Here is a 24,414-nt window from a genome sequence, read left to right on the forward strand (position 1 = left end):
GCAGGAAGTTGGCAGCTGGTTACTCTGAGATGCCAGGACACTTGGCACACAGCAGGACCAGGGCCTAGGGCCACCTGACCAATGTCGGGATGGCCCCTGGGCTCCAAGGATGTGGCACTGCTGTCATCGGCACAGTTGACCCCTGGCTGCCAGGACCACCTTGATTAAGCCCCACACCACACAGAAAGGGTCAAGAGCCTCTGTGAGCCATCCAGCCTCAGGGGCCACCTTATTTTCTCTCATGTCTTCTGAACATCTGGAAACAGTTCCCTCCCTTCCTGGCTGACAGCCGAGTGGGAGGAAGCCTCTCCTCCCCTTTGCCGAGCCGTGGGCTGCCCTCGCAGCTGCAAGCCCGGCTGGACACCAGAGCTCACTCCCTAAGAGAGGGACGGTGAGGAAACCAGCACCACTGCCACCCGACAAGGCTGTGGCCGGTCCAGCTCAGGGAAGCCTTAGTGGACCCTGACCACCGCACTTCACCCAGCTTCCAGCTGGAGCGGCCCCACGGCAAGGAAGCGCCTGACAGGCTGGGTGCCCTGCAGGGCTGGACAAGGGGAGAGCGTCGGACGAGAGTGGGAGGGACCCTGGAGGCCTCTGACCTGCCCTCCTCCACCACCGGCTGCTTAGGGGCCCCCACAACAAGCCTGCTCCATCCAGTCCCACCCTCTCCACTAGGTGCTACGGCTTGGGCTCCAGAGCAGCAGCTTTCCCTCCAGCCTGAGATGAGCCACCACCTTCTTGGGGAGGAAGTAGAGGAAAGCCCTAATTTCTGAGCTCGGGATGGTCGTGCAACCCAACTAGACAGAACGTCCTTGGAGGGCTGCATTTCCACTCTCCTCAGATGCCTGGGATAGGCCAGTGGTCCAGGTTCTCTAAAGAAGCACGGTCTCTTCCTGCCCCAGCTCAGAACAAGACCCCAGGCCCAGGGATCACGGCCAGCACAACAGGGAGCAAGTGGCCAGTCCCCTGTCAGGGCCTCCACTTGTTCACAGTGGGGTTGGGGGTCCTAAGAGGCCACCCCACAGGGACAGCCCATGGGCATCTAGAATGGCTACAGCTCCAAAAGGGGCAGCACCCAAACAAAGGAGTGGGGGGCACACGGTCCTCTCTCAGACCCTCAGGCTAACTAACTGAGAAGATACACCAAAAAGTGGGCAAAGGGGTGAATCCACACAAGAAGAAATAGAAACAACCAACAAATAAGGAAGCCTCACTCATCACAGAGTCAAAACAATACAATTAACTCAGACTGGCAAGTCTACACTCTGACCTTGCAATAGTTCCAGGAATTTATGATAAGGAAAGCAAGCAGGACAGGTGCCCAGAGAGGTGTGAACAAGGGCATCCTGGCAGCACAGCCTAACAGAGCAAAAGAAAATTATGTAAACAACCTCACTGCCATCTACAGGGAGGTAGACACACTTATACATTGGTAGGCTAGCCAGGCATCCAGAATAGAAGCATGTCCTAATATTTAAGTTTTCAAAAGATTAAATGTGTAATTTTTGTAAAAGGTTCACACCCATGGATTTACTTATACACCTGTGTCCAACTACCTACCAAGTCTAAGGACTAAACGTAGTGATATTTTGGGGAACAGGATGATAAGCAAAGGCAAAAAAGAGAAAAAAACCCTGTCTTTTTCTTCCCATGAATGCAGACCTCTAATAGCTAATGTTCATGAAGCACCTGGCATGTGCCAGATGCTGGTCTAAGTAGTTTTCATATACTAAGTTCATTTAATCCTCAGAAAAGCCCTACAAAGTTGATGCTATTATCATTTCCATTAAACAGACAAGAAAATAGAGGCAGGGGAATTCGTGTAACTTTAAGGCCATCATCGGTAGTGGCTGAGCCAGTGTAAGGGGGGCAAAGGGCTGCAGTGAAAGATCCCCATACCCTCAGGTCGAAATGGAAAAAGAAGTCCAAACTGGAAGGACCCTGGGGTGCAAGGGGACATGCAGAATCCCTGCTTTTAGGCCACCATCTTCATGTACCAGACCCCAGTGTGCCCCTGCCACCCACACCCTCTGAAAGAAGATTCTATCAAAAGGATCAGAAGGTCCAGCAAGACAGCCTTGTGCCGAGATAGAGCAGGACTGAACCATCTCCAAGCCCCTTTCTTCCTGCAGGTCTCGTCCCTGCAGCCACATGAGGATGCCTCGCTCAGGCCGAGCTACTGGCAAAGGGCGTGAGGTCAGGATGTATATGGTGGGGTACGGAAAGGAAGGACCGGTTTTCATCCCCTTTTGTCTGTCAGCTGCTGCCTTTCTTTCCAAGTCACCTCCTTACCCCCAGGCACAGAAAAACGCAGCTACTGGTCCTCTGGGTTCAGAATAACCTCCTGAGGATCACCAGGGTCCACCTGCCTCATTTAGGCATTTTCAGCCTCCACCTCTGGGGCAGTACTATCGGGGGCAGGGAGGGGGCTCTTGGAAGGAATAGAGAAAGTGACACTACCTCGAAAATGCTTTCACGCCTATTACTACATTTGGTCCTAACAGTGTGTTTTACTGTCGAGGAAACAACTATCCAGAGAACTCAAGTAGTGGGACAGAACTAGTCACCACCTGATCCAATCGCTTGTCATCAGGCTGCCTCCCGAAAAAAGCCACTATCCTTTGAGGGGGCCCTCATCCCCTTCCTAGGGAGACCAGAAGACAGGAACTCAGGCACAGAGAGGCCTGGAGGGAACTAGACAATAGTGACATTAACTAATAAGCATGTAGTGCTCCCTCTATGCTAATAGGCTACCAACCACCCTCTAAAGTAGCTACAACTATCATCATACCACAAAGAAATCGAGACACAGAGAGGTCAAGAAACTTGCCCAAGGTCACACAGGTGTTGAAAGAGACAGCCAGGACTTGGACCAAGGTAGCTGGACTGGAGTTGGACGGCCACAGGGCGTGGGGAGGGAGGGAGGAAGCTGGAAAGGAAGACAAGAGGAGGGCACACAGTCCCGTGTACGAAGCTTAGGGACCTGCAGCAGCGCACCACTCCCAGCCGGCTGGGGGGCCACCCCAAAAAGGGCAGAGATATCGCTCCTGAATAATCTGACATCCTGACTGTCCCTGGCTCCCATCCTCTGCCTCACATTGTCACGGCCTAGCATCTCAGAGCAGACGGGGTAGAACCTCTCCATCCGATCTGGTCCTGCCCTCTCGTTTTACAGATGGGGACAACACGGAAGCCCAGAGTGGAGTCACTTGCTGAAGATCAGGTAGCTAACTGGTGGCACAGCTGGGATCAGAGGACTCACAGGGCCCCTGCAGTTAAACTCCCCCCGCACCAGCTGCCTTCCACACTCCGCCGGGTCACAGAGGACTGCCTTCACTCACCACAGAACTGGTCTGCGGTAAGTCCCCCAAACGTCGCCCTAGAGAGGAAGAGCCCCGCCACCTCCCTACACCGATCAATTTTCCAGCCGTCTGTGGTGTGCCGCCGGGGTGAGCGCCAAGCGGAACCACGCATCTGCCCTCGGTACAACCCAAGTTGCCGTGGCCGGGGGAACGCCTTGCGAGGGTGGCAGTCAGGAAATCTGACTTGGAACTGGGCGAACCCAGGTCACTAAGCCCTTCAGAGGGATGGACACACACTTGACCCTCCCACTGGCAGAGCTACCCACTCCTCCTGCCTCAGCTTCTAGTTTCTGGGAACTCTCCCTCCTGGCTTCTCACACCCTTTAACTCCTCGTCCCCTTCTACGGCCCCAGCCAGGAGACCTCTGTTCTCTCCCTCTCAGCAGCCAGGTCACTCTTCAGGAGCCTCAGCTCTCGGTCACTTCACTGACGAGAGGCCCAGGTGGGCTCGCCGCTCACCACAGCCCTCCCGCGCTGCCTGGCGGTGCCCCGTCACTGCCGCGCAGAGGCCTGGCTGTAACCTGCGAGGTGCTCGTGCCCCTCTCGGGCACCTGGCATGGCATTCGGCAAGCACAGAGCCCTCCCAGCCCAGCCGTGCCCTCTCCACCTCTCACCTAGAAGCACTGGCTGCATCTTTCCCGCCCCAGCCCAGGTCACAAGGCAGGGTGCCCACGTTCCTTGAACAAAAGAGCAAACACTCACTGGGCACCCCGGATGTTCCAGGTACAATTCTAGCCCCTCACATGGCTTAACATTTAATTCTCACAACAACCTGAGGCAGATACTACTATTCTTATCTTTCCAGATGAGTGAAAAAGAACAACCCAGACACAGAAATCTTTCAGAGCTTTCTGAAGTTCACAAAGACAGGAGGAAGCAGAGGCAGGCGGCCTGGCTCCGGCGACCACACTCAGGTCTGTCACCACAGGCAGAATCGGCACAGCCTGCCCGCACGTGTCCAGGGGCCAGTGGACCCACGGTGGGTCTCTCACACTTCGCATTTGCAGTGTATCCTCGATGCGGCCTCACAGCTTATCCTCTCCTTCCCCTCTGTGGGACCCCAAACCCCAAAGGTACTGTTGTTACAAGACAGCAGTTCTGCAGCAGCTCTGGGGACCTGGGTGGCCCGTGGCCGGGTAGCAATGAAGCCTGGCCGACTCAGAGCCTTTGTTCTCCCCTTTCCTACTTCTCCCCCCGACAGGCTTACCTGAGCATGTAGGGCGGCAGCGGCAGCAGCAGTGGCGGCTGGGTAGGTAAACGCAGCATGTGAGATGGCTGGGGTCAGCTCTGTGGTGTACAGAGGGTAGGGGGCCCAGGCCTCTGGGGATGCGGGGATCAGAGCGGCCCCCATCAGGTCATCTGCGACGGGAAACAACAGCCCCCCCTTGTCAGAACGCGGGTCCCCCTTTGCGCCACCCCATTCCAAACAGAGAAGGGGACCCAGCACTATCACTGAGCACAGGCTCCCTTCTCAGGCTCCCCTGAAGGATCCCAAGACTGGGAAAGAAGCCATGGTAACTTGGCCAGGCTTGGTGAGCATCCTGTCTGCTTCAAGAAGCCCTCAGATGGGTCTCTGCCCATCTCAACCAAGAGGGATCAGAGAAGGCTTCAGGGAAGCTGGGCGACACCGACAGCTCAGGAGCTCAGTCTGAGGTCCAGCAAAGGCTGCAGGGGAGGAAGGAAGCATGGGACCCACAGGGCTGGGTAATGGTGGCTGCAAGAAGCTCCTGGAAAAGGGGCGGGCAGGCAGGACTGACGCCCTCAGTGATGCCCTCTGCACGCAACTCCATCCACGAGGGCCCCCCAGCTCTGCCAGGTAAAGGGCAGCAGATGGCCACTCTGAGTGCCACTCACAGGGGTCTCGTGCGATGAAGTGTGCTCCTAGGGCGGGGTGAGCGTTGGTGGGATTTGGTGTAGCCATTAGCTTGTTCTTGGCCATCTTGGTGTTGGCTTTGGCAAACTCTAGCCTCAGGGTTTGAGGGTTCTCAGGATCAAAGCGAATACCCTACGTGAGAAGGAAAGGAAGGGAAAGGCGTTACACTGTAGGACCCAGCCTGTCCACTGCAGTGGGGACGGAAGGGCCCCAGAAATGATCCAGCCTGAAAGACTCGCCCACACGGGGGCCAAGACAAAGGACACACTGCTCGGGCCTTGTGAGTAGTGACGTTTGGCACAGACATTGCAGCCAAAGACGCTGCCCCAGGATGCTGGGGAAGGTACATCTGTGGGCCCTTTCCCTGGGCGTGGAGTGGGTGAAGGTTTGCAGAAGACGGAACAGGAATACCCATTGCCTAGAAGTCTGGGGGTCAGAGAAAGGCGTGTTCTCTGTCTACTCACGTTCAATGCGTTCTTGGCCGCTTCTGCTCCTGCCCGGCTGTCAAAGATCACAAAACCAACAGGCTAGTAGGAAAAAGAGAGAATACCCTTGCATCTCTCCCAACACTCCATCTCCCCTTCAAGCATACAAAACAAAACAACAGAGAACAAAAAAATATATAATTCTTGTCCATATCCCCGCTATGTTCAGCTAGAACACAGGGAGGATATGGCCAAGAATTATATATTTATATAATTATATATGGACAAGAATTATATATTTTTGGTTTGGGGCACTAAAACTCTCCCATCCAGGTACCACATTCTGGGAAATGATGCCAATACAGCTTTATCGCACTGCATTAAACATCACCCTTTCAGTAAAAGTCTTTTTTTTTTTAATGTATGCAGGTAATTAAGAGTAAGTTCTAGTGTTTTTCCCAGCACGAAAGGGGACACTAATGTATCAAGGGCATGGAAAGGCTTCAGGTTCAATCAAGGGGCAACAGGTTTTTTTTTTTAATACATATAAATTTATTTATTTTATTTATTTATTTTTGGCTGCGTTGGGTCTTCCTTGCTGCGCACGGGCTTTCCCTAGTTGCGGCGAGCGGGGGCTACTCTTCGTTGCGGTGCACGGGCTTCTCATTGCGGTGGCGTCTCTTGTTGTGGAGCACGGGCTCTAGGGTGCAGGCTCAGTAGTTTTGGCCCACGGGCTTAGTTGTTCCGTGGCATGTGGGATCTTCCCGGACCAGGGCTCAAACCCGTGTCCCCTGCATTGGCAAGAGGATTCTTAACTACTGAGCCACCAGGGAAGTCCCATAAACTTGTTGCCCTGGGCTTCCCTGGTGGCGCAGTGGTTAAGAATCCACCCGCCAATGCAGGGGACACAGGTTCGTGCCCCGGTCCGGGAAGATCCCACATGCCACGGAACAACTAAGCCCGTGGGCCAAAACTACTGAACCTGCGCTCTAGAGCCCGTGAGCCACAACTACGGAGCCTGCATGCCACAGCTACTGAACCCCGCGCACCTAGAGCCCATGCTCTGCAACAAGAGAAGCCACCGCAATGAGAAGCCCATGCACCACAACGAAGAGTAGCCCCCGCTTGCCGCAACTAGAGGAAGCCCGTGCACAGCAACGAAGACCCAATGCAGCCAATAAATAAATAAATAAATAAATAAATAAATTTATTTAAAAGGGGGGTGGGGGGAACAACAGGTTTAAAAACTTCTCCAACTTCATTTTGCCAAGGCTCAGTCCAGTCGCCAAATGGCTCCTGAAGGCTCTGGGCCTGGGACTCCTGGCATCAGGAACCAACGCACAGCCACCACCTCTATGGTCCTCAGCCTCTGGGTCCCACTGTGGCTTCTCAAGGGCCAGAGAGGGAGGACCAGGAGCTGACTGGTAAGAAGAGGGGACCTGTGGAGGCTACTCTTTCGTCAGCCCAGGACAGGATAGGGGTGGCAGGGGGCAGGTCTCAGCTGCCAGATGCCTCAAGATTGAGGAAAAGAGAACAGGCTCAGTTCCAATTTCAGCAGTCGGTCTGGGCTGGGAGGAAGAAAAACCTTGGAGAGAAATTACCTGTCTCGATGTGAGCTTGATCAGGGACCCTTCATACCCCTGCGGAGAGAGGTGGTCATTAACAGGAAGGTCAGAAGCCTCTGTTGTGCTACCCTGGCCACCCCCCAGCCCTGCCTTTCCCCAGCTCACACTTTTCTCCCCCCAAAGGTGACCCACTCTGATCTCCACCACCGCTGAGTGCCCTCAGTCCTTGTGTCCCATATCACACGGCCTAGCACGGGGGATGGCCATCATGTGGTAGCATTCATCATTTCATGCGGAAACTCCCCTTTGCTCCTGTAGCCTGTCATCTGGAAGCACAGACTTCACCTTTTTAAGTTTTCTTATCTGCAAATTGAAAACGCTATGCTAAATCTCAAAGATTCCTTATACGGCAAAGTCTACTGAGATTCTACGGTCTCCACTTTACAGATGAGAAATCGGAGGCTCAGAAAGGCTAATAAGCAATTGACAGAAAGCAACATATGAGTTAGCAGAACCGGGACAGAGAACCAGGTCTGCCATCACAGTTTCTAGTTTTCCTGCTGCCCAATCCAGGTCTGCGATTCATTCCTGATGCTTCTCCTCCATCCTAGGCTCTGCCCATGGGTGGCTGGGTCCAGACTCACCTTGAACGGCCTGAAGAGCAGGTAGAGTTCTCTGGGTTTAATATCCACAGGGAGTCCACTGACGAACAATGTCCGGACCTGGGGAAGAGACCACAGTGGTCAGGGCCGGGCTGACAGAAGAACAAGGATGGTGGCTCTTCCTTCAGGAAGGAACTGGAATCCTTCCAGGGCTGAAGGAAGAATTCAGGATTTCCTGAGCCTTCTTTGGAGACTGAGGCAAATGAGCACCCAAAGTTTCACAGCATTTAACTTTTCAAAACCCTTTCTGGGGGCTTCCCTGGTGGCACAGTGGTTGAGAGTCCGTCTCCCGATGCAGGGGACACGGGTTCGTGCCCTGGTCCGGGAAGATCCCACATGCCGCGGAGCGGCTGGGCCCGTGAGCCATGGCCGCTGAGCCTGCGCGTCCGGAGCCTGTGCTCCGCAACGGGAGAGGCCACAACAGTGAGAGGCCCACGTACCGCAAAAAAACAAAACAAAAAACAAAACCAAAAACCTTTCTGGACCCTTTCCTTTCCCTGGGTTCATGCTGCAGGTGTCACATCAAGCACTAGCTGAGCACTTCTGCACAGACTGTCTGTTGCCGAACAGCCTCAAGGAGAGAGTCCTGTTTAACAAGATAGATGAAGGACCCCTCTGAGACTTGAAGAAAGCTATGGTGTCTTACCTCCAAAAAATGCACAAGTAGAAACGTATATATATTTCAGAATATTCCCATGGACTCCTGGTAGAAAGGCTCCATCTGGTCTAGCGGGGAGGCAAAGATGTAAACTCTGTGCCTTGGAGAGATTTCATCAGAGGGCCCAGCACTTTCACATCCATCTCCTCCTGCTTCCCACGCTAGATGTAGGCTCTTCAGTGGCCGGCAATGTATTATACTCTTGCTTCTCTGCCCAGCTCTTAGCATGGTGCTGGTACTAAATGTTTACTGAATAAGGGACTTGAGGAAGGAGTCAGAGATGGAACAATGGTGCTGGGTTTTGAAGAATGTGTAGGATCTTGCCAACTTCAAGTGAGGCAGAGGATGGTGTAAGTTATGAGCCTTGCCCTCAACAAAGTTACAAGTTGGCACTGAAGCCAGGTCTAGACACCAGGTGTCCATCCTGTGACTCCTGCCAAACCTGACCTCCCAAACAGTGGGTGAGGTCCAGGAGAGGGCTGGCAGGAACACTTCCCTAATTCACCACTGCTGGTTAAATGCTGCTGGCCTCCAATGCTCAACTAGCGAGGCCAGATCAGCCAATAATTAAAATGGGAGAAGGAGGATTTTCCATAGTGTAGATCCATTAAAAATACATCTTGAGGGCTTCCCTGGTGGCGCAGTGGTTGAGAATCTGCCTGCCAATGCAGGGGACACGGGTTCGAGCCCTGGTCTGGGAAGATCCCACATGCCGCGGAGCAACTGGGCCCGTGAGCCACAACTACTGAGCCTGTGCGTCTGGAGCCTGTGCTCCGCAAGAACAGAGGCCGCAATAGTGAGGGGCCCGCGCACCGCAATGAAGAGTGGCCCCCGCTTGCCGCAACTAGAGAAAGCCCTCGCACAGAAACGAAGACCCAACACAGCCAAAAATTAATTAATTAATTAATTAATTAAAAAAAAAAGAATCCTTCCTTTAAAAAAAAAAAAAAATACATCTTGAAACTGTGCTTTCTGAGTAACGAAAAATCCAAAAGAGCAGAGCTTCCCCACACACTTGACTCCTGTTTTTTGGTTTTTTTTTTCCCTTGGCTACGTGGCTTTGAGGATCTTAGTTCCCCGACCAGGGACGGAACCCTTGCCCTCAGCAGTGAAAGCGCAGAGTCCTAACCACTGAACTGCCAGGGAATTCCCTTGACTCCTGTTTCAAGTCGCGTGTCATACCACTAAGCCAAATGAAAGTCTTCTCAACTTGGCACTGATGACTTAAGAACAAGATCACATGCCTCAGCCCACCCAACACGTGGCTATTCTTGAAAACATTTAGTGGGCCACATTCCCCCCCAGAGGCACCAAAGAATTTCCATGCTCTAGTGATGGCCTGCTGAAGGAACTGAGGCAACAGCCTTCTTGGAGACAATGGCTTGAATCAGGAACCCAGGGCAGTCAGGCAAAGTTAGACCCAAAACACACACACACACACACACACACACACACACACACACACACACTCTCTCTCTCTCTCTCCCTCCCCCCCTCCCCTCCCCCCTCTCTCTCCAGTGAACACACATGTCAACCCCCATAGCTGCGCGTAACAAGTGTCGCCACCCCTAGCCACACAGGAATGACTCCAAGCCCATGGCTGATAAAATAGGTAAGGACAGCTTCTTCTCTCACATGAGTTTTCGCCAAGAAGCAAACCCAGGAGAATTTCTTGCCAGTTAGGACACCTCCACCCCCTCTGGTGATGCCTTTCCTCGCCACACACACTTCTGCTCCTGGGCCTGGGGTAAAGGTTCTGTACATCTCACAGCCCTCGGCAGCTGTGTCCCTATACACGCAGCTCTCAAGCACTGCCCTGTCCCAGAAGTATCTGGGAGAAACTGGACACAGCCCAGGCTCCAGAGTGGGCTGAACTGAGTTCCTGGACTCCAGAGGGCAGCCGTCCTCTACACCCCTCTCTCTGCCCTTTGACGGAAGGCCTTTCATTTACATGTAAACCCCCAAAGAGAAGTGCCTCACTCAGGTCATGCAGCTTGTTTTTTAAAGGCAGCAGACCTGGGACTTAAAACCCAGGTCTCCCTCCCAACTATTCACCCAGGCTGGTAGAGATGATGTTTGCTTTCTGGTGCCAGGACTTGGGCGCCCAGCCCACCACAGACGATGGACTGAAACAGTACAAGCCAGCCAGGGCCCTGCTGGATCGGCCTGGACCAGCGCTACTCCCTCCTCCCTGGGATTGAGGGGACATGCTTTGGGTCAAAGATGCAAAGCCAGAGCTGCCCAAAGAAACCTCTGCCTCAGTTCTCCCCAGGGGCCACCCATTTCACCCCGGCTAATTTTAAACCCTTCCTCAAATGGCTCCTTTCTGGCCAGACCTCCCCAGAGGCCCCCTTAAATAGAAAGTTCCCAGCACAAAGTTTCCTGCTTAGCGGAGGGGAGGGGAGTGAGTATAGGGGAACTTTCCCTCATTCCCAGCTCAGATTCTGGTTCCCAGCCTTCTCTGGGCCAGATGACTCTTTTCCCTGGCTTCCCATCTTTTAGATTCTAAAGGCTACAATACAGGTTGCATCCTGTGCCTGGTCATTCCTTAGGAAACAAGCTGACACCAAGGCAGTTATGGGTTAGGTGGTGGGTCCCCGTCTGCCAGCTCACAGATCCTTTGCTGGGAGGCTAAGTCACAGGAAGCCTGACCTGAATGCTCTCCTTGGTTCTTACTTGACCGTGGACACCCTGGCAGATGATGTGCCCTCTGCCTATCCCCCTGTGCAGACATGGAAACTGAGGCTCAGAAAGGGCTCAGGCAAGCTTGGCTCAGCAAGGAGCAAAGCTGGGTAAGATCCAGGAACACCGATTCAGCCATCTGTGCCATTCTTCTGGCTGTGGGGACAGAGGCAGCCACACCTGGGCAGCCCTGTTAGCCCCATGGATGGGTACAGTGCTGCCACATATCCGTTGAGTAGCCAATCCCTTCTCTGGGTGCCTGTTTAGAATGATGGCAAAGCTGGAGTGACAGGAAGTATGAGCCTAGCAGGCTAGCCGGCCACATGTCGAGAGAACAAGAGTTTCCAGAGCCCACCTACCCACCATGCTATTTCCAACTCCATCAGGTCCTGCCCCAGCCCACAGACTCTGGGTCCCCGACAAGCACCCACACAGGGCATGGCAGCTGCTCACACTGCCCCTCAGACCACCCCTTCCTCATTCCTTAACTGAAGGGCATCCATACCTCAGGTCCCTCTATTTCCTCACCCCTCTTTCCTTCCTCTGAAGTCTTCTGGGTCCCTTAGGACCCCTTGTCTTTTACTGGTCCCACCATCTGAGCTCACCTGGACTCTAAAACCCAGAGATAGGAGGTAAGTCTCAAAACTTTCCTGTCCTCCAAGGTGCCTAGAGCCAGGCTCAACATCTGAGACCTCTCCCGTCTCTACACACCTTGGTCCCTCCAAAGAAGGGACTCACAGCCAGAAACGATGTGGTCCAGGACGGCACAGTGATGCCATAAATGGGAAAGGCTTTGGTTAGTTAGACCAGAGTTTGCATCCCAGCTTTATGCTTGGCTTGGCGAAGCTGTTTCATCTCTCTGAACGTCAGCTTCTTTATCTGTACAACACAGGTACCCTCTACCTCCAGGATGAAGAGCACACTTTATGCCCAGCACACAGCAGAGGCTCAACCATATGCCTGTTCACTTCAGGGTCCCATAATCTCAACACTGACCTGCACAAAAACCTCACCCATCAGGTACCACAAGCCATTTAGTTATAGGGTTGCCCAGTGAGGCTGGGTCAGGTCCAGATCAGCCTGGAGCTGGGAACACAGGTGAGACAACCTTACACGGTCGCTGGATTCTTTAGTGTTCCTCTTCCCCAGGGAGGCCATGTCTGAGGTGGAAGGCACCGTGGAGATCAGCTAGTTAAACACCCTCATTTTACAGATGATGGGGGCTTCCCTGGTGGCACAGTGGTTAGGGATCCGCCTGCCAGTGCAGGGGACACAGGTTCGAGCCCTGCTCCGGGAAGATCCCACATGCCACACAGCAACTAAGCCCGTGCGCCACAACTACTGAGCCTGTGCTCTAGAGCCCACGAGCCACGACTACTGAGCCCGTGTGCCACAACTACTGGAGCCTGCATGCCTAGAACCCGTGCTCCACAGCAAGAGAAGATGATAAGCCCACACACCACAACGAAGAGTAGCCCCTGCTTGCCGCAACTAGAGAAAGCCTGCACGCAGCAACAAAGACCCAACGCAGCCATAAATAAATAAATAAATAAATAAATAAATAAATAAATAAATACCGATGAGGGAACTGAGGCTCAGAATTGGAAGGTGACAAGGCAATCTAATGGCACAGTCGGAATCCTTAGGGATGGCAGGGACAGAGACATGTGTTTACTTCTGCAAGGCCTGGCCAATGAGTCCTGTGTCCCAGGCCAGCACTGGCAACCACTCCTCCCATGCCACTTGCTGGTGCCAGCCTCACACCAATAGGGTGCAACATTCAGCAGACAGGTTGGGCACAGACAAGGATTCAGGGACCAACCACCACTGATGCCAAGATGGAAAAATCAGCCAAAGATCCCACCGCCTATTCCACAAGTTTACTACAAGAATTCAACATGAAACTATTTTAAGATACTTGGAGGAAGCATAAGGGGTGGCTCACACAATCCCAGGCTGCTAGAAGGAAGCAAACTTGTTTACCTAGGCCCTTCTTCCATACACTCACTCTTTCTCCAAAAGCATCCACACAACCCAAGAGAATATCTCCCTCCTGCCCTGAAACATTGAAAGCAACCACGGTCCTGTTAAAATGGTCATCTTCATGGCAAGTACCAGCAGACTGTGCTGGACCACAGCCATGTCCCTGGCACAGATTGAAGGCAAGTTTGGAACAGGCTGAAGAAGGTACTGGGGAGAAGTGGAAAAAGGATAGGGAATCCTTTGGAATTCCCTGGCAGTCCAGTGGTTAGGACTTGGCGCTTTCACTGCCATGGGCCTGGGGTCAATCCCTGGTCAGGGAACAAAGATCCCACAAGCTGCACAGCCAAAAAAAAAAAAAAAAAAAGGGGGATGGGGAATCCTTAGAGCCAGTAAAAGAAGACACATGTTGAGGAACCACTGGAAGCACCGAATTCAATGTGGACAAGGAACTTGGCCAGAGAGGTGTCCCCATACAGGACATAGCAGACATGGTGTGTAGCCTTCATGATGGTCAGGAGCAGACTTGGCCAGTGCCAGGCCTGCCTAGGGCAGCAAACTGGCCTTTAGCATGATGGTGTCCCTGGCCAGCAAAGCTTGGGGACTCCCGAGGCTGCTCGTCCCTCAAGCAAGCCCTGCTGCCTATCCTTCCCTGGGGGTGCTGGGAACAAGAGGGTGGGAGAGTCCAGCCCCTTCTAGGAAGTCCACACCACAGGCTATCACTGGTAGGCAGGCTTCCTGGGGTTGGCTAGGTATTTGCTGTGTGATCGTGGGCCCTTTCCCTCCAGCTACTGCTGGACCTCGAGTGCCTGGGGCTCCCAACGACCTCTTGCCTGCTCCTCCCTCCTCCACGGGAGGCCACCCATCTCATTCCCAGTGCTCCGGGGAGGGGCAGAGAAGGGCACAGGAAGTGGTGACCCCCATCCTCAGCCTTATTCTTGAGGCCCCTCAAGGAGAGGCTTCAAGGAGCCTCTCCAGCACCTTCTGTAATCCCAGCAGGACAGAGGACCCGAGCCCCTGGGTGGTGCAGCCCTTTCCCTCAGTAAAGGTGAAAACTGCAGCCCTCCCCAGCCCAGAGGGAAGACAACTTTTTAGAGAGAAGTAGGAAGAAGGGGCTCTGACAAACTCATTCCTCTTTGTGTGTCAGTAATGATCTTCCTTCAGACAAACCAACCAACAGTTGTTTACAGATCTTCAGAAAAAATGAAAGTAAACAGAAGCCTCCAGGAGCAAGGTGACAGTGATACCCAAGGCATCAGCCTAATAGCAGAAATTCAGGCTTCTGCCTAAAAGGTTTCGAGGCAGGACTCGACCTCTTTCCATCAGCCCAGGTGGACACCTCTGTCAGCCTGGACACCCGCACAGGCACACCTGTCATTCCAGTGCCCCCAGGCCAAGGCCAGCTCTCCCAACAGTGGCTGCTTAGAGGTCTCTGTCCTCCCCTGGGCACCCACAGGGCCCAGCACATGGGGGCCCTGCAGAAGTCAAGGGAGGGGAGCTGTGGGGGGAGGCGGGGCAGGGGGTGTTCCCCCCAGAGGAAAGCCTCCGTGTGGGACAGGACTGGGGTGTGGGGTCTGAGGGGCCACACCACGAGGCCCTCCCTCCCTAGTGGGGGGACGCCACACTCAATCAGCCCAGGCTGGGGCCTGGCCACTCTCCACCTTCATACCGAGAATTGAACACTCAACTTCTCAGGTTAAGGGTGGCAGCAGGATATTGTGGCTGAGAGGATGAGCGCCGTAAATACCAGTTTTTATTAGAGACGGAAGGGGTAAACACTGCTGTCAAAAACAGCATGGATATGGATATCCATGGATATCGATGGATATTAAACCCCCTACCCTTTAACTCCAAAGGACAACCACAGCCTCCTTCCAAACCCCAGCCCTGTACTCTCCAAGACAGCACCCTGGACTTGGACTCCAGGGACCCCCCGTCCGGGGCACAAAGGATGCTGAGGTAGGAAAACATCAGGGTCATCCCCACCCTTCCCCCACCCCCAAATAAATCCCAGCGGTCCACCAGAAACACTCCCCACTAGAAGACAACTCCTGCCTTCTAGGTGAATCTCTGCCTCACAAGGCTAAGAAACTTGACTCTGGGCAATAGAAACATCCTACCAAAGGGATAAAAATGATACTTGAAAACTGATTCTTTGTGGCAATCCAACATCTCTGAAGTTAGAATTCAATCTGGAAAGGGAACTGTTTCAACCAACCACTTCATCAAAATGTTCAAGTAACTCGCTTGCTTTGAACACTGCCTCTCAGCATGGGACGCCCTGCTGGTGTCATCTGGATGGAAAACACCCCTTACAAAAGTGGGTGGGGGAGGAGGGAAATCCAAACGAGGAAAAACAAGCCTCTCATAAGCCCCTCCCACATCCTTCCCCAATTCCCAGCCCTCTCCAGGAACCGAAATGCAGAACATCTGAGCTGGAAGAAACCTTATTTTTAGCTGAGGTCCAGTGAGTTGCTCCAAGTCACCGAGCATATCAGAAGCAGCCCCAGTGTCCCCAGGTGCCCGGCTCACAAGTCAATGCTCTTTTGCAAACCTTGATCTCACACCACCAACCCACTCAGAGCCCAGTGGGGGTCAGCCTGAGGTGCCCAGAACAAGTGACCTTCAGCTTCTGAGCGAAGAGGGCAGCAACAGTCCTTAGCAGAAGGTTGACCGGGGGTGCACGGGGTTCCACTGGACGATCCCATGGCTCGTCCTAAACAGTTAGGTATAGGGAAGTCAAAGGGAAGACTGACAGACTGCCAACTCCCAGAGCAGCCTTGTGCAGCGGGGAAGGGGTGGGGGTAGAGCAGGGCCCCTCACAGCCCCAGGAAGCCCCAAGTCCAAACAGAAGCCCAAGCCACCCCATCTCAGTGCCCCACTACCACCCCACCAGCCAGATCATGGGAGTTTATGAGCTGCAGCCTGCGTTTTTATAAAGCTTGCAGCTTTCCTGCTGTAAAGATACTGAAGGTCCTTTTTAAACTTGTACCAGCCATCATCACGCCCGGTTCGGCTCTGGCTTCTGCAAGGGGAAAAGGGTCATTGAGAACCAAGACACAGGACTCAGGCTCAGCCTCCTGCTCAGACAACAGACCAGACACAGAAACAAAAGAAAAAGAGCCTCAAAGCAATTGTCAAGGAGCCCGATTGAAGTCCCAGCCCTGCCACCAGCCAGGCAAGTGGCTTCGTGGCCTTCACCACTGCCTCAGCAATAAAGAGGAGGGGTGGACTCGCCTCAGGGCCCTTCACACTCTGACCTTCCAAGAAACCAGGGAAGTGGAAGAACGTGATGGAGTCTCAGAGTAACGCTCAGGCACTGTCCTCCATGGGCTCAGAGCTCCAGTGCTTTCGTTTTGCCCACAAGACAGCAAAGAAAGCAGTAAAGAAGGGGCAGAGGTTGAGAGGGTGAGAAAGCAGGATGTCAGAAGCCAGGCCCTTGGGGTTTGAGAGGGGTCTCTCTGCTGGGGCAACACCGGAGCTGCCAAACAGAAACCCCAGAGCAAGTCACTGTACCTCTGCAGAGATCTCAGCGGCCTGGCCTTTTTCTTCTGTATACATATGTAGGGGGCAGGGTGAGCGTTGGGTTCTGCCTGGGTCCTGTGCTTAGGCTTGGCACTGGCAGGTCACTCTCACGCCTCCCCGGGGGAAAGAAGTCCCTCTCAGTGGGGCCACTTGACGAGAGGTGGATGGAATGTGGTGACATGGCCCGCAGATCCAGGACTTATAAGGGCTGAACAAGGACACAGGGAAAAAGAGCAACAGATACAGCCAGACAGTACAGCAAGCAGATACAAACACACATGCTCCCAGAACGCCAGCGCCTCCTGTTTCCTCCAAGGAGCTCTGGGCTGCTCAGCTCCCAAGCTAGGACAGCGCCCAGCCTCCCTCCAAGCAGTGCCCACCTAGGACACTGCCAACATCATCACGGTCTGACCCGGAGGGGAGAAGTCCAGGTTTAGGGGCTGGCCTAAACCTGCTAATTCCAGCCCCAAATCACACGTATCAGGGCTTGGCTCTAAGGCCCCACGCTGGGCAGCACTTTGTAGTTTCCACTTCTTTCACACCTACCATCGGAGTGTGAGCCTGACAGGCCTCTGAGATAACAGGCAGAGTGGTACAGGCCCATTTTACAGTTGAGGAAACCAGCTCAGGAGTTAGGTGCCTGGCCAGCCATTAGCAGAGCTGGGGGTCAAGTCCAAGTTGCCTGGGAAGTTGGGGCTCTTCCTTTAGGGCCTTCAATGTGCCCTAGAGCTCCACCTGTGTGCGTATAGGGGTGGGAGGAACTAAGCTGGATTAAATAAGGCTTTGGAACTTATACTCCAAGCTACTTCTAGCCCCAGGAAGGGAAGGCTTCACATCTTGGGAACACACCTGGTCAAAGTCTGCTGCGAGCCCTGCGCTACACCTCATTAGGGAACCCAACCAAACAGCGTGAACTGCGCTATGCAGACTCCTTGACTAGGATGCCTGGAGGCACGGTGGGGGTGGGGTGGGTGGCCTGCTTTCCACTCGGTTCCAGACAGAGCCAGGGACAAGGCTTTCAGAGGCAACTCAGAAAGACAGGCTCAACCTGGGACAAAGTGAGAGAGTGGCATGGACATATATACATTACCAAATGTAAAACAGATAGCTAGTGGGAAGCAGCCACGTAGCACAGGGAGATTAGCACAGGGAGATCAGCACGGTGCTTTGTGACCACCCAGAGGGGTAGGATAGGGAGGGTGGGGAGACGCAAGAGGGAGGGGATATGGGGATATATGTAAATGTATAGCTGATCCACTTTGTTACACAGAAGAAACTAACACACCATTGTGAAGCAATTATACTCCAATAAAGATGTTAAAAAAAAAAAAAAAAAGAAAGACAGGCTCACAGGGTCTCCAGCATGAAGCTTCTGGGCAAGGCTCCCTTCCCTCCTGTGCCATCAGCCTCCCCTGTCCCTCCTACTGCTGTGTGGTAGCCAATGCCAATCTATTGCCTGATCCTTGGGGCTGGCAAAGGTTGCAGCTGTCACCACTGCTATATGCTACCCCATAGATTCAAGGTGTTGTCCTAGGGGAATCCCACACACTTACCCTAGCTCCAAAATCAATTACCTCCAACCCTTAGACCATGTGATATTAATCCAGTGTGGACACACGGCACCGTGCACATGAACACAAAGCGCTGAGCACGCCACACCTGTGCACCACCTGACTGAGGCAGATGAAGTCTGACGAGAGATGTTTCCCAAAGGGACACTCCTGTTGGGAGAGGGTCTCTGTTCAGGGATGGAAACTACTTCTAGGACCTAGATTCTGGTTTGGAGCTCCCCTGTCACCAACACAGAAGAACCCCTCCATCCCAAGTTGTGCCCACATATGGCTACAATTACACATAAGAACAGGGACCAGTCTGGGTGGAAGCTCTTCACAGCCTTGATCACAACAAAGGTTCCCCAAACTTGTCTCAGGTCCTATTCCAGTAATTTCTTCTGACCTCTCCCAGTTAAAGCCCAAAACTCACTTGGGAAGGGGTAGGTTGGCTAACCACAAAAAGGAGGTAGGGGGCTTCCCTGGTGGTGCAGTGGTTGAGAGTCCACCTGCCAATGCAGGGGACACGGGTTCATGCCCCGGTCTGGGAGGATCCCACATGCCACGGAGCAGCTGGGCCCGTGAGCCATGGCCGCTGAGCCTGCGTGTCCGGAGCCTGTGCTCCGCAACGGAGAGGCCACAACAGTGAGAGGCCCGCGTACCGCAAAAAAAAAAAAAAAAAAAAAAAAAAAAAAAGGAGGTAGGGACTCCAGACACTCATACCATGGGCTCGTCCAGGTCAGAACCTGCCCTTTCTCCCTGAGGGTCTTGGGCCTGTTCAGAACTATACAGGTGGCCTTGATGACTTGTGACAGCCAAGAGCCTTTCCTCAGTCGGCTGTAAATGACCCAAGGCCATGACAGATGGGCCAAGGCAGACTACACCCAGCTCCTGCTATATTCTGGAGGTGCCTGGCATGGATGGATCCACCAGTGGACTCTTCAGGAATGGAGGACCCAACGATCTTGCCACCTGTCTAGCCTTGGCACACCTCAGGTAATCTTATTCTTTCCATCCAAGGATGGAATAGGGAAAAAAGCAGAAAGCAAGGAGGCCGTGCTGGTCCCTGGGCAGGCAGTAGATGGGGTTCGGCATAGGAAGCTTCGCGGGCTGTCTGCAGTTCCCACCTCACAGCAGCATGGTTTCTGAAGTATGGGAGATGGGCTCTGCCCCACTGCCTCACAGCTTTGCCTGGGGTGTGAGGACCCCTCTGAGGCAGCCATGGTCAGGGGACGGCAGAGGAACTGACAAGGCATCAAATGTTGCTCTGCTACCCAAAATCAATGGCTGAGCAGTGGCTGGAGGCCACCAGGTGCTGCCAGAACCTAAGACTCTAGCTCAGGTCTGGGTAACCAGAGGTGGGTGGCCTTGGACCAGGAACTTAGCACTGAGGGCAGGTGGGAGGACTCCTCTCCTCTACCTCTCAGGACTGTCTGGAAAACCAGTGGGATAAATGGGTGGAGAGCATGAAAACTGAGCAAAGCATCCCGCAGTTCATGTGTTGCCTCTAGTTACAATACTCGCCAGACTCCTCCCCCAGCCCCACCCCAGAGACGGAGATGAGAAATCAGAATGTCCAAACACTGAATGATATTTAGAAGTTGGTTCTTACTGGGGCAAACTAGCCAGGCTGCCCACTTACAGGGAAGGAGGAGATAAGGAGACCCAAGAGAATGGCCCCCCAAAACGACAGGCAGTCACTTTAGAGTAAGTACAATTTTTTTAGTTAAGATGCCCAAAGCAACAGGGAATCAACGGTGGGGGTGGGGTGTGAAGGCAGTCAGCCCCAGCCCAGGCTACAAGGGGGATGTACCGTCTGTAGAGAATTCACTTGTTCTGGTTTTTATCACCGCAATAACAATTCTAAACATTATCTGTGATAAAATGCTCCTCTTGCAGGGGCTGACAGCTCCCACCACCCAGTCTTGGGATGCCACTAACCCAAAGAGAACTAGCCTGGAGCCAGTCCCTGACCTTCTACTTGGGACGCTGTCATCACCTAAAGCTCAGCCCTAAAAAACTTCAGTTGCAGATCCTCTCCCCTCCCCACCCCCAAGTCTCATCCAAACCCCCAATATAAACACAACAGTGGGTATAGTATGTTGTTAAGAGCAAACTCTGGGCCCAAACCCCAACCTACCCAATTACTAGCTACATGAAAGCTATTTAACCTCTCTGTGTCTCAGTTTCCTCACTTATGAAATAGTAATAAGTACTTCACAGTGCTGTTGTGGAAGCTAAATGAGTTAAAATGGTGAAGTGCTCAAAACAATGCCTGGTACAAAGACTACGTATGGGTTTACTACGCATAGTACAGCCTTACCATTAGGTTATTTGAGCAGAGAAGACACATCCACAACAACCCCCAGGGAGGAGGGGAGTCTGATCTACCAGATCTGTCTGGATCTACCTACTTGGGTCCTGTTTCCAGGTAAAAGCCCGGAAGCATAGATGCCTCCCCTCCCCTTATACCAAAAAAAAGTCTGCAGACAGGGCACCAAGATGTCCCAGATGCTGTCAAATATTTTTGATGGCAGAGAAAAGGGGCAGTGCCCAAGTCACACACTGGACCCTGAAATGCCTCCACTCATTTGAGTGCCAACCTTGGCCATCCTGCCAGGGGCCAGGGACCTAGCTGGATCCTCAGAGACCCCTAGAGGACACATGATGGACCCTGGGGTACCAGACGTGCAAGAAGCGATCTTGGCCCAGCTTTGGTGGATGCCATGGACAGGCAAAGACGGGGATGCAGGGCAGTGAGGGGCCAAGACGCTCAGGTCAGCTGTAGCTCCCTTAGCTACCGTTAGTCCCTGCCTTTCTAGAGCTTTTACCATTAGGTTGGCATAAAACTTCTTTAACTGTTAGAAACTTGAACCGCACTCCCCACCCCAAGATTCCAAACACCACCCTCCTCTCAGGGGGCCCCCAACAAGTCATTACTGTAACTTAACACTGCCTTGTATTAAAATATGTCTCCATTTTCAAAATAAAATATTCTTTCAAACCACATATACCCTTCCCCAGAAACACTGCAACTCTCCAGCCATCTCTCAAGAATCACTAAGACAGGAGATGCTTGAATCTGGGATTGGGCAACACCAGAGGCAAGCCTGCCCTGAGCAGGGCTCGGGTACTGTACTGCCTCACCTTCTGGAGCTCAGGCACCAGCCAAGATGCACCGCGGGGTGGGGGGGTATGGCCTCTAGATTGAAAGGGACACAGAGCTGTTCCCCTTAACTCCTCGCTGCCCTCCTTAGCTTTCAAAGGGTTAAAGGGTTGGAAGTTTTCAAAGCTTCTAACACACCTTCTTCTCAAGTAGCAGAAAAATGCCAATTTCCTCCGAAGCCTGCATGATCTCAGGCTGTTCATAACGTGGCCTCCAATATTACTGCAACATAGCAAATTCCTGGTAGTCACCCAAACAAGCCATGTGGCTCCACAATCCACCCCCCACTTTTATACATGCTATTCCCTCTTCTTGGAATGCCTTTTCCTTCCCTACAGGTCTAACCACCTCCTCCTCAGCCACATCTCAGGGAGGGCTGACCTCTAACTTCTTTCCTGGCTTCCTAGGTTTGCTTTAGCTAATCTCCAAGAGCCAGCCTGGGTCAACCACGAGAGTAAACCACCACTGCTAATGAGGATTTCCCCAAACGGTGGCTCTCGGGGGTTGCAGAACTGCCTACCTAAGGGGCATCTAAGCTAAAGAGAATAAGTCTAGTTCCTGCTCACCGATCACCAATCCAAGATGGAACCCTGGCTGAAGAGCTCTTGGCCCACTGTTCAGAAAGCTAATGAGAAGGGGCCGATCCTTGTGCTTACCGGACCAGAGCAGACTCTGGGCTCCAAGAAATCACTGGGGCCCTTAGTCTTAGACCTCTGTTAAACAGGAGCCCATGCTCCCCACCCTCCCCAGCACCAGTTGCACTGAACTCCCTGAAGCACTACAGGGCTGTAGCCCACCTCTGCCCACAAGGAGGGAGAGCAGGGATTCCACTTCTTGATGATTCTGCCCTCTCAAAAAGCTAGTTAGAAAAAAGTGACCAATACCTCAAAAGATTCCTCTAAGACTTTAGACTGGCCACGTGGTTCACCCTTCCCATTTCAAACGGGTGGGACTGAGGGTCTCTTCGGCGAGGTAAGTCCCTACTGCCGTCAACCCTCCAGCAGAAGTGGTTCCGGGTCCTTGCCCAGCTTCACAGGAGATGGCTTCCCTCCCTCAATTTCAGCAGAGACCACACACACACTAGCAGCCCTGTCAGCCTCCCCCAACTCTCAGGGGAGATTCTGAACAACCAGGTAGAGTCTGGATAGGGTCCCCAAAGCCAAGGGCCTGTCAGCATCAAGGTCCAAGAAGGACAAGGACTTAAGGAGCCAAATGAACCCCAGCCCACTAGAGCCCACACCACACTCGTGGACATATGTCAGGCCTTCCTTCGCCACTCTTCAGAGTGAAGCGTTGTAGATTCCTCCTTTCCTTCCCCACAGAAAGCGGGATCTAGACCTAGATTCTCAAGCTGTCATGCCATTGGTGGACTGGGGCTGGCAGCAGGCCTCTGAATTGCTAAGAGTGGGAACTGGCAGTGTGACCCTCCCACCATCCCTCCCACAGTGAAGAGCCCAGCCCAGCCGTGGGCCAGTGCCGCCATTCTGCACCAAACCTATAGCACGGCGGGCGGGGACCCGCCACTGGATAGGAGGGAGGCAGCAACGCCAGCCCCCATCAGGGGCTCTGCGGTTTCAACCCCAGACCAAGGGGAAAGGAGCTCAGGGTGGATAACTGGCCCTTGGTTTCCTGGGCAAGAGCATGCCAGGGCGCGGCAGGAAGGGTCTAGGGTCTCTTGGCCCTAGAGTGACACAGCAGAGGCCCCTTCAGAGAGAGAGCTGCGAAGGCTGCCCCCTTTCCACACCAGTTTTTGTCTCTGCGGGCAGAGCTTCTGGTCTCCATTCACTGATAGCCTTAAGGCTATATCCACCCCCCACACACACACACCCTCCCGGATTTTGCCACATCCAATTAGCCACCCAGCTGTTGGTGATTGCACGAAGGCGCCCCAGACTCCCTCCTCTTAGCACATGGCCGGTGGACATTCCTAGCAAAATCCCACTAGGGCCAGCTTTGGGGTCCTGGCTTGTCTGCCAGGGCAAAACCCGAGAGACGAGAACTGGGAACTGAGTGTCTTTAGGCATCTCCTTCCCAACTCAGTCAGCTGACATCTTTGCCAAAGCCCAAGCTCTGGGGCCGTGAAGAAAGCCGTCTTCCCCCATGACTACAACTCTAGCGAACCAAGGTGCCGCGCGGCCGGCCCAGGCCTCCAAGGTCACGGGGAGGGGTCAGGGCGGAAAGTACAAGGGAGTGTGGGTGCCGCCCGCCCGCCGTGCTAATCCCGCTCAGTTCCTCCCAGCCGAGGCGGGAGTCCCGGCCACGCGGGAGGAGCGCCTCGGAAGAGGGCAGCAAGCGGGTCGGAGTGGAGAACGAAGGACGCGCGGGCAGCAGGCGTGGGGCGGACACGGCGCAGCTCGCCCACCGCGGGACGCACTGACGACCCCCGGCGCACGGCCGGCCCCGAGCCTGGGAGGGCGGGGAGACAATGCCCGCCCGGCGGGGTAGTCCAGGCCGCACGCCCCCGCCCGCCGGACACGGGCTGCTCCTCCCCGGCCGAAGGGCAACGGCGGAAAGGCGCCGGGACCGATTGCCAGATCGCGCGCGGAGCCCCGCGCGCCCCGTCCCCCGCCCACCTCCGCGTGTACTTCACCCAACAAGTCCCGGGGGCGCAGACCCACCTCCTCCTCCAGGGTGCCGCTGGAGCCCGAGCCCGTGCCGGTGCCTGTGCCCGTGCTGGTGCCGTGCTCGCCGTCCGGCTTCAGGTTGCTCATGGTGCGGGGGGTGGGGTGGGGGTGGCTAGGGGAAGGGAACGCGGAGGGCTAGCGCGGCGCCCGGCCCCGGCAAGGAGGTGGGAAGGGGCGAGGTGAGCGGTGCGCTCCGGGGGTGAGGGGCTGGGTGGCGGTGGGGAGCGCGCGGGGCGGTGAGAGGGGCAGCCGCAGCGTTGGGCTGGGGTCACATCAAGTTTGGCGGGTGCAGGAGGCGGGGAGGGGGTGCGGCGGGGGAGGCACTGGGAACCGGAGCCGAGCC

The 24,414-nt window shown here is 54.1% G+C and overlaps 1 protein-coding gene across 1 annotated transcript in view; it reads right to left on the reverse strand.

Annotated features, from left to right (window-relative positions):
* The window catches only part of RBPMS2 (RNA binding protein, mRNA processing factor 2), a 25,652-nt gene extending 1,494 nt beyond the window's left edge, over positions 1-24,158 (reverse strand). The window contains exons 1-6 of the mRNA XM_007450708.1: positions 24,066-24,158; positions 7,869-7,946; positions 7,261-7,299; positions 5,699-5,761; positions 5,216-5,366; positions 4,569-4,720 (exon numbers count right to left, since the gene is read on the reverse strand). Coding sequence (XP_007450770.1) covers positions 4,569-4,720; positions 5,216-5,366; positions 5,699-5,761; positions 7,261-7,299; positions 7,869-7,946; positions 24,066-24,158 — 576 coding nt within the window. The remainder of the gene's footprint in view (positions 1-4,568; positions 4,721-5,215; positions 5,367-5,698; positions 5,762-7,260; positions 7,300-7,868; positions 7,947-24,065) is intronic.
* Between the last annotated feature and the right edge of the window lie 256 nt (positions 24,159-24,414).

This window comes from Lipotes vexillifer, unplaced genomic scaffold, assembly GCF_000442215.2.
Source record: "Lipotes vexillifer unplaced genomic scaffold, Lipotes_vexillifer_v1.1 scaffold1019, whole genome shotgun sequence".
In the NCBI taxonomy this organism is placed as follows: domain Eukaryota; kingdom Metazoa; phylum Chordata; class Mammalia; order Artiodactyla; family Lipotidae; genus Lipotes; species Lipotes vexillifer.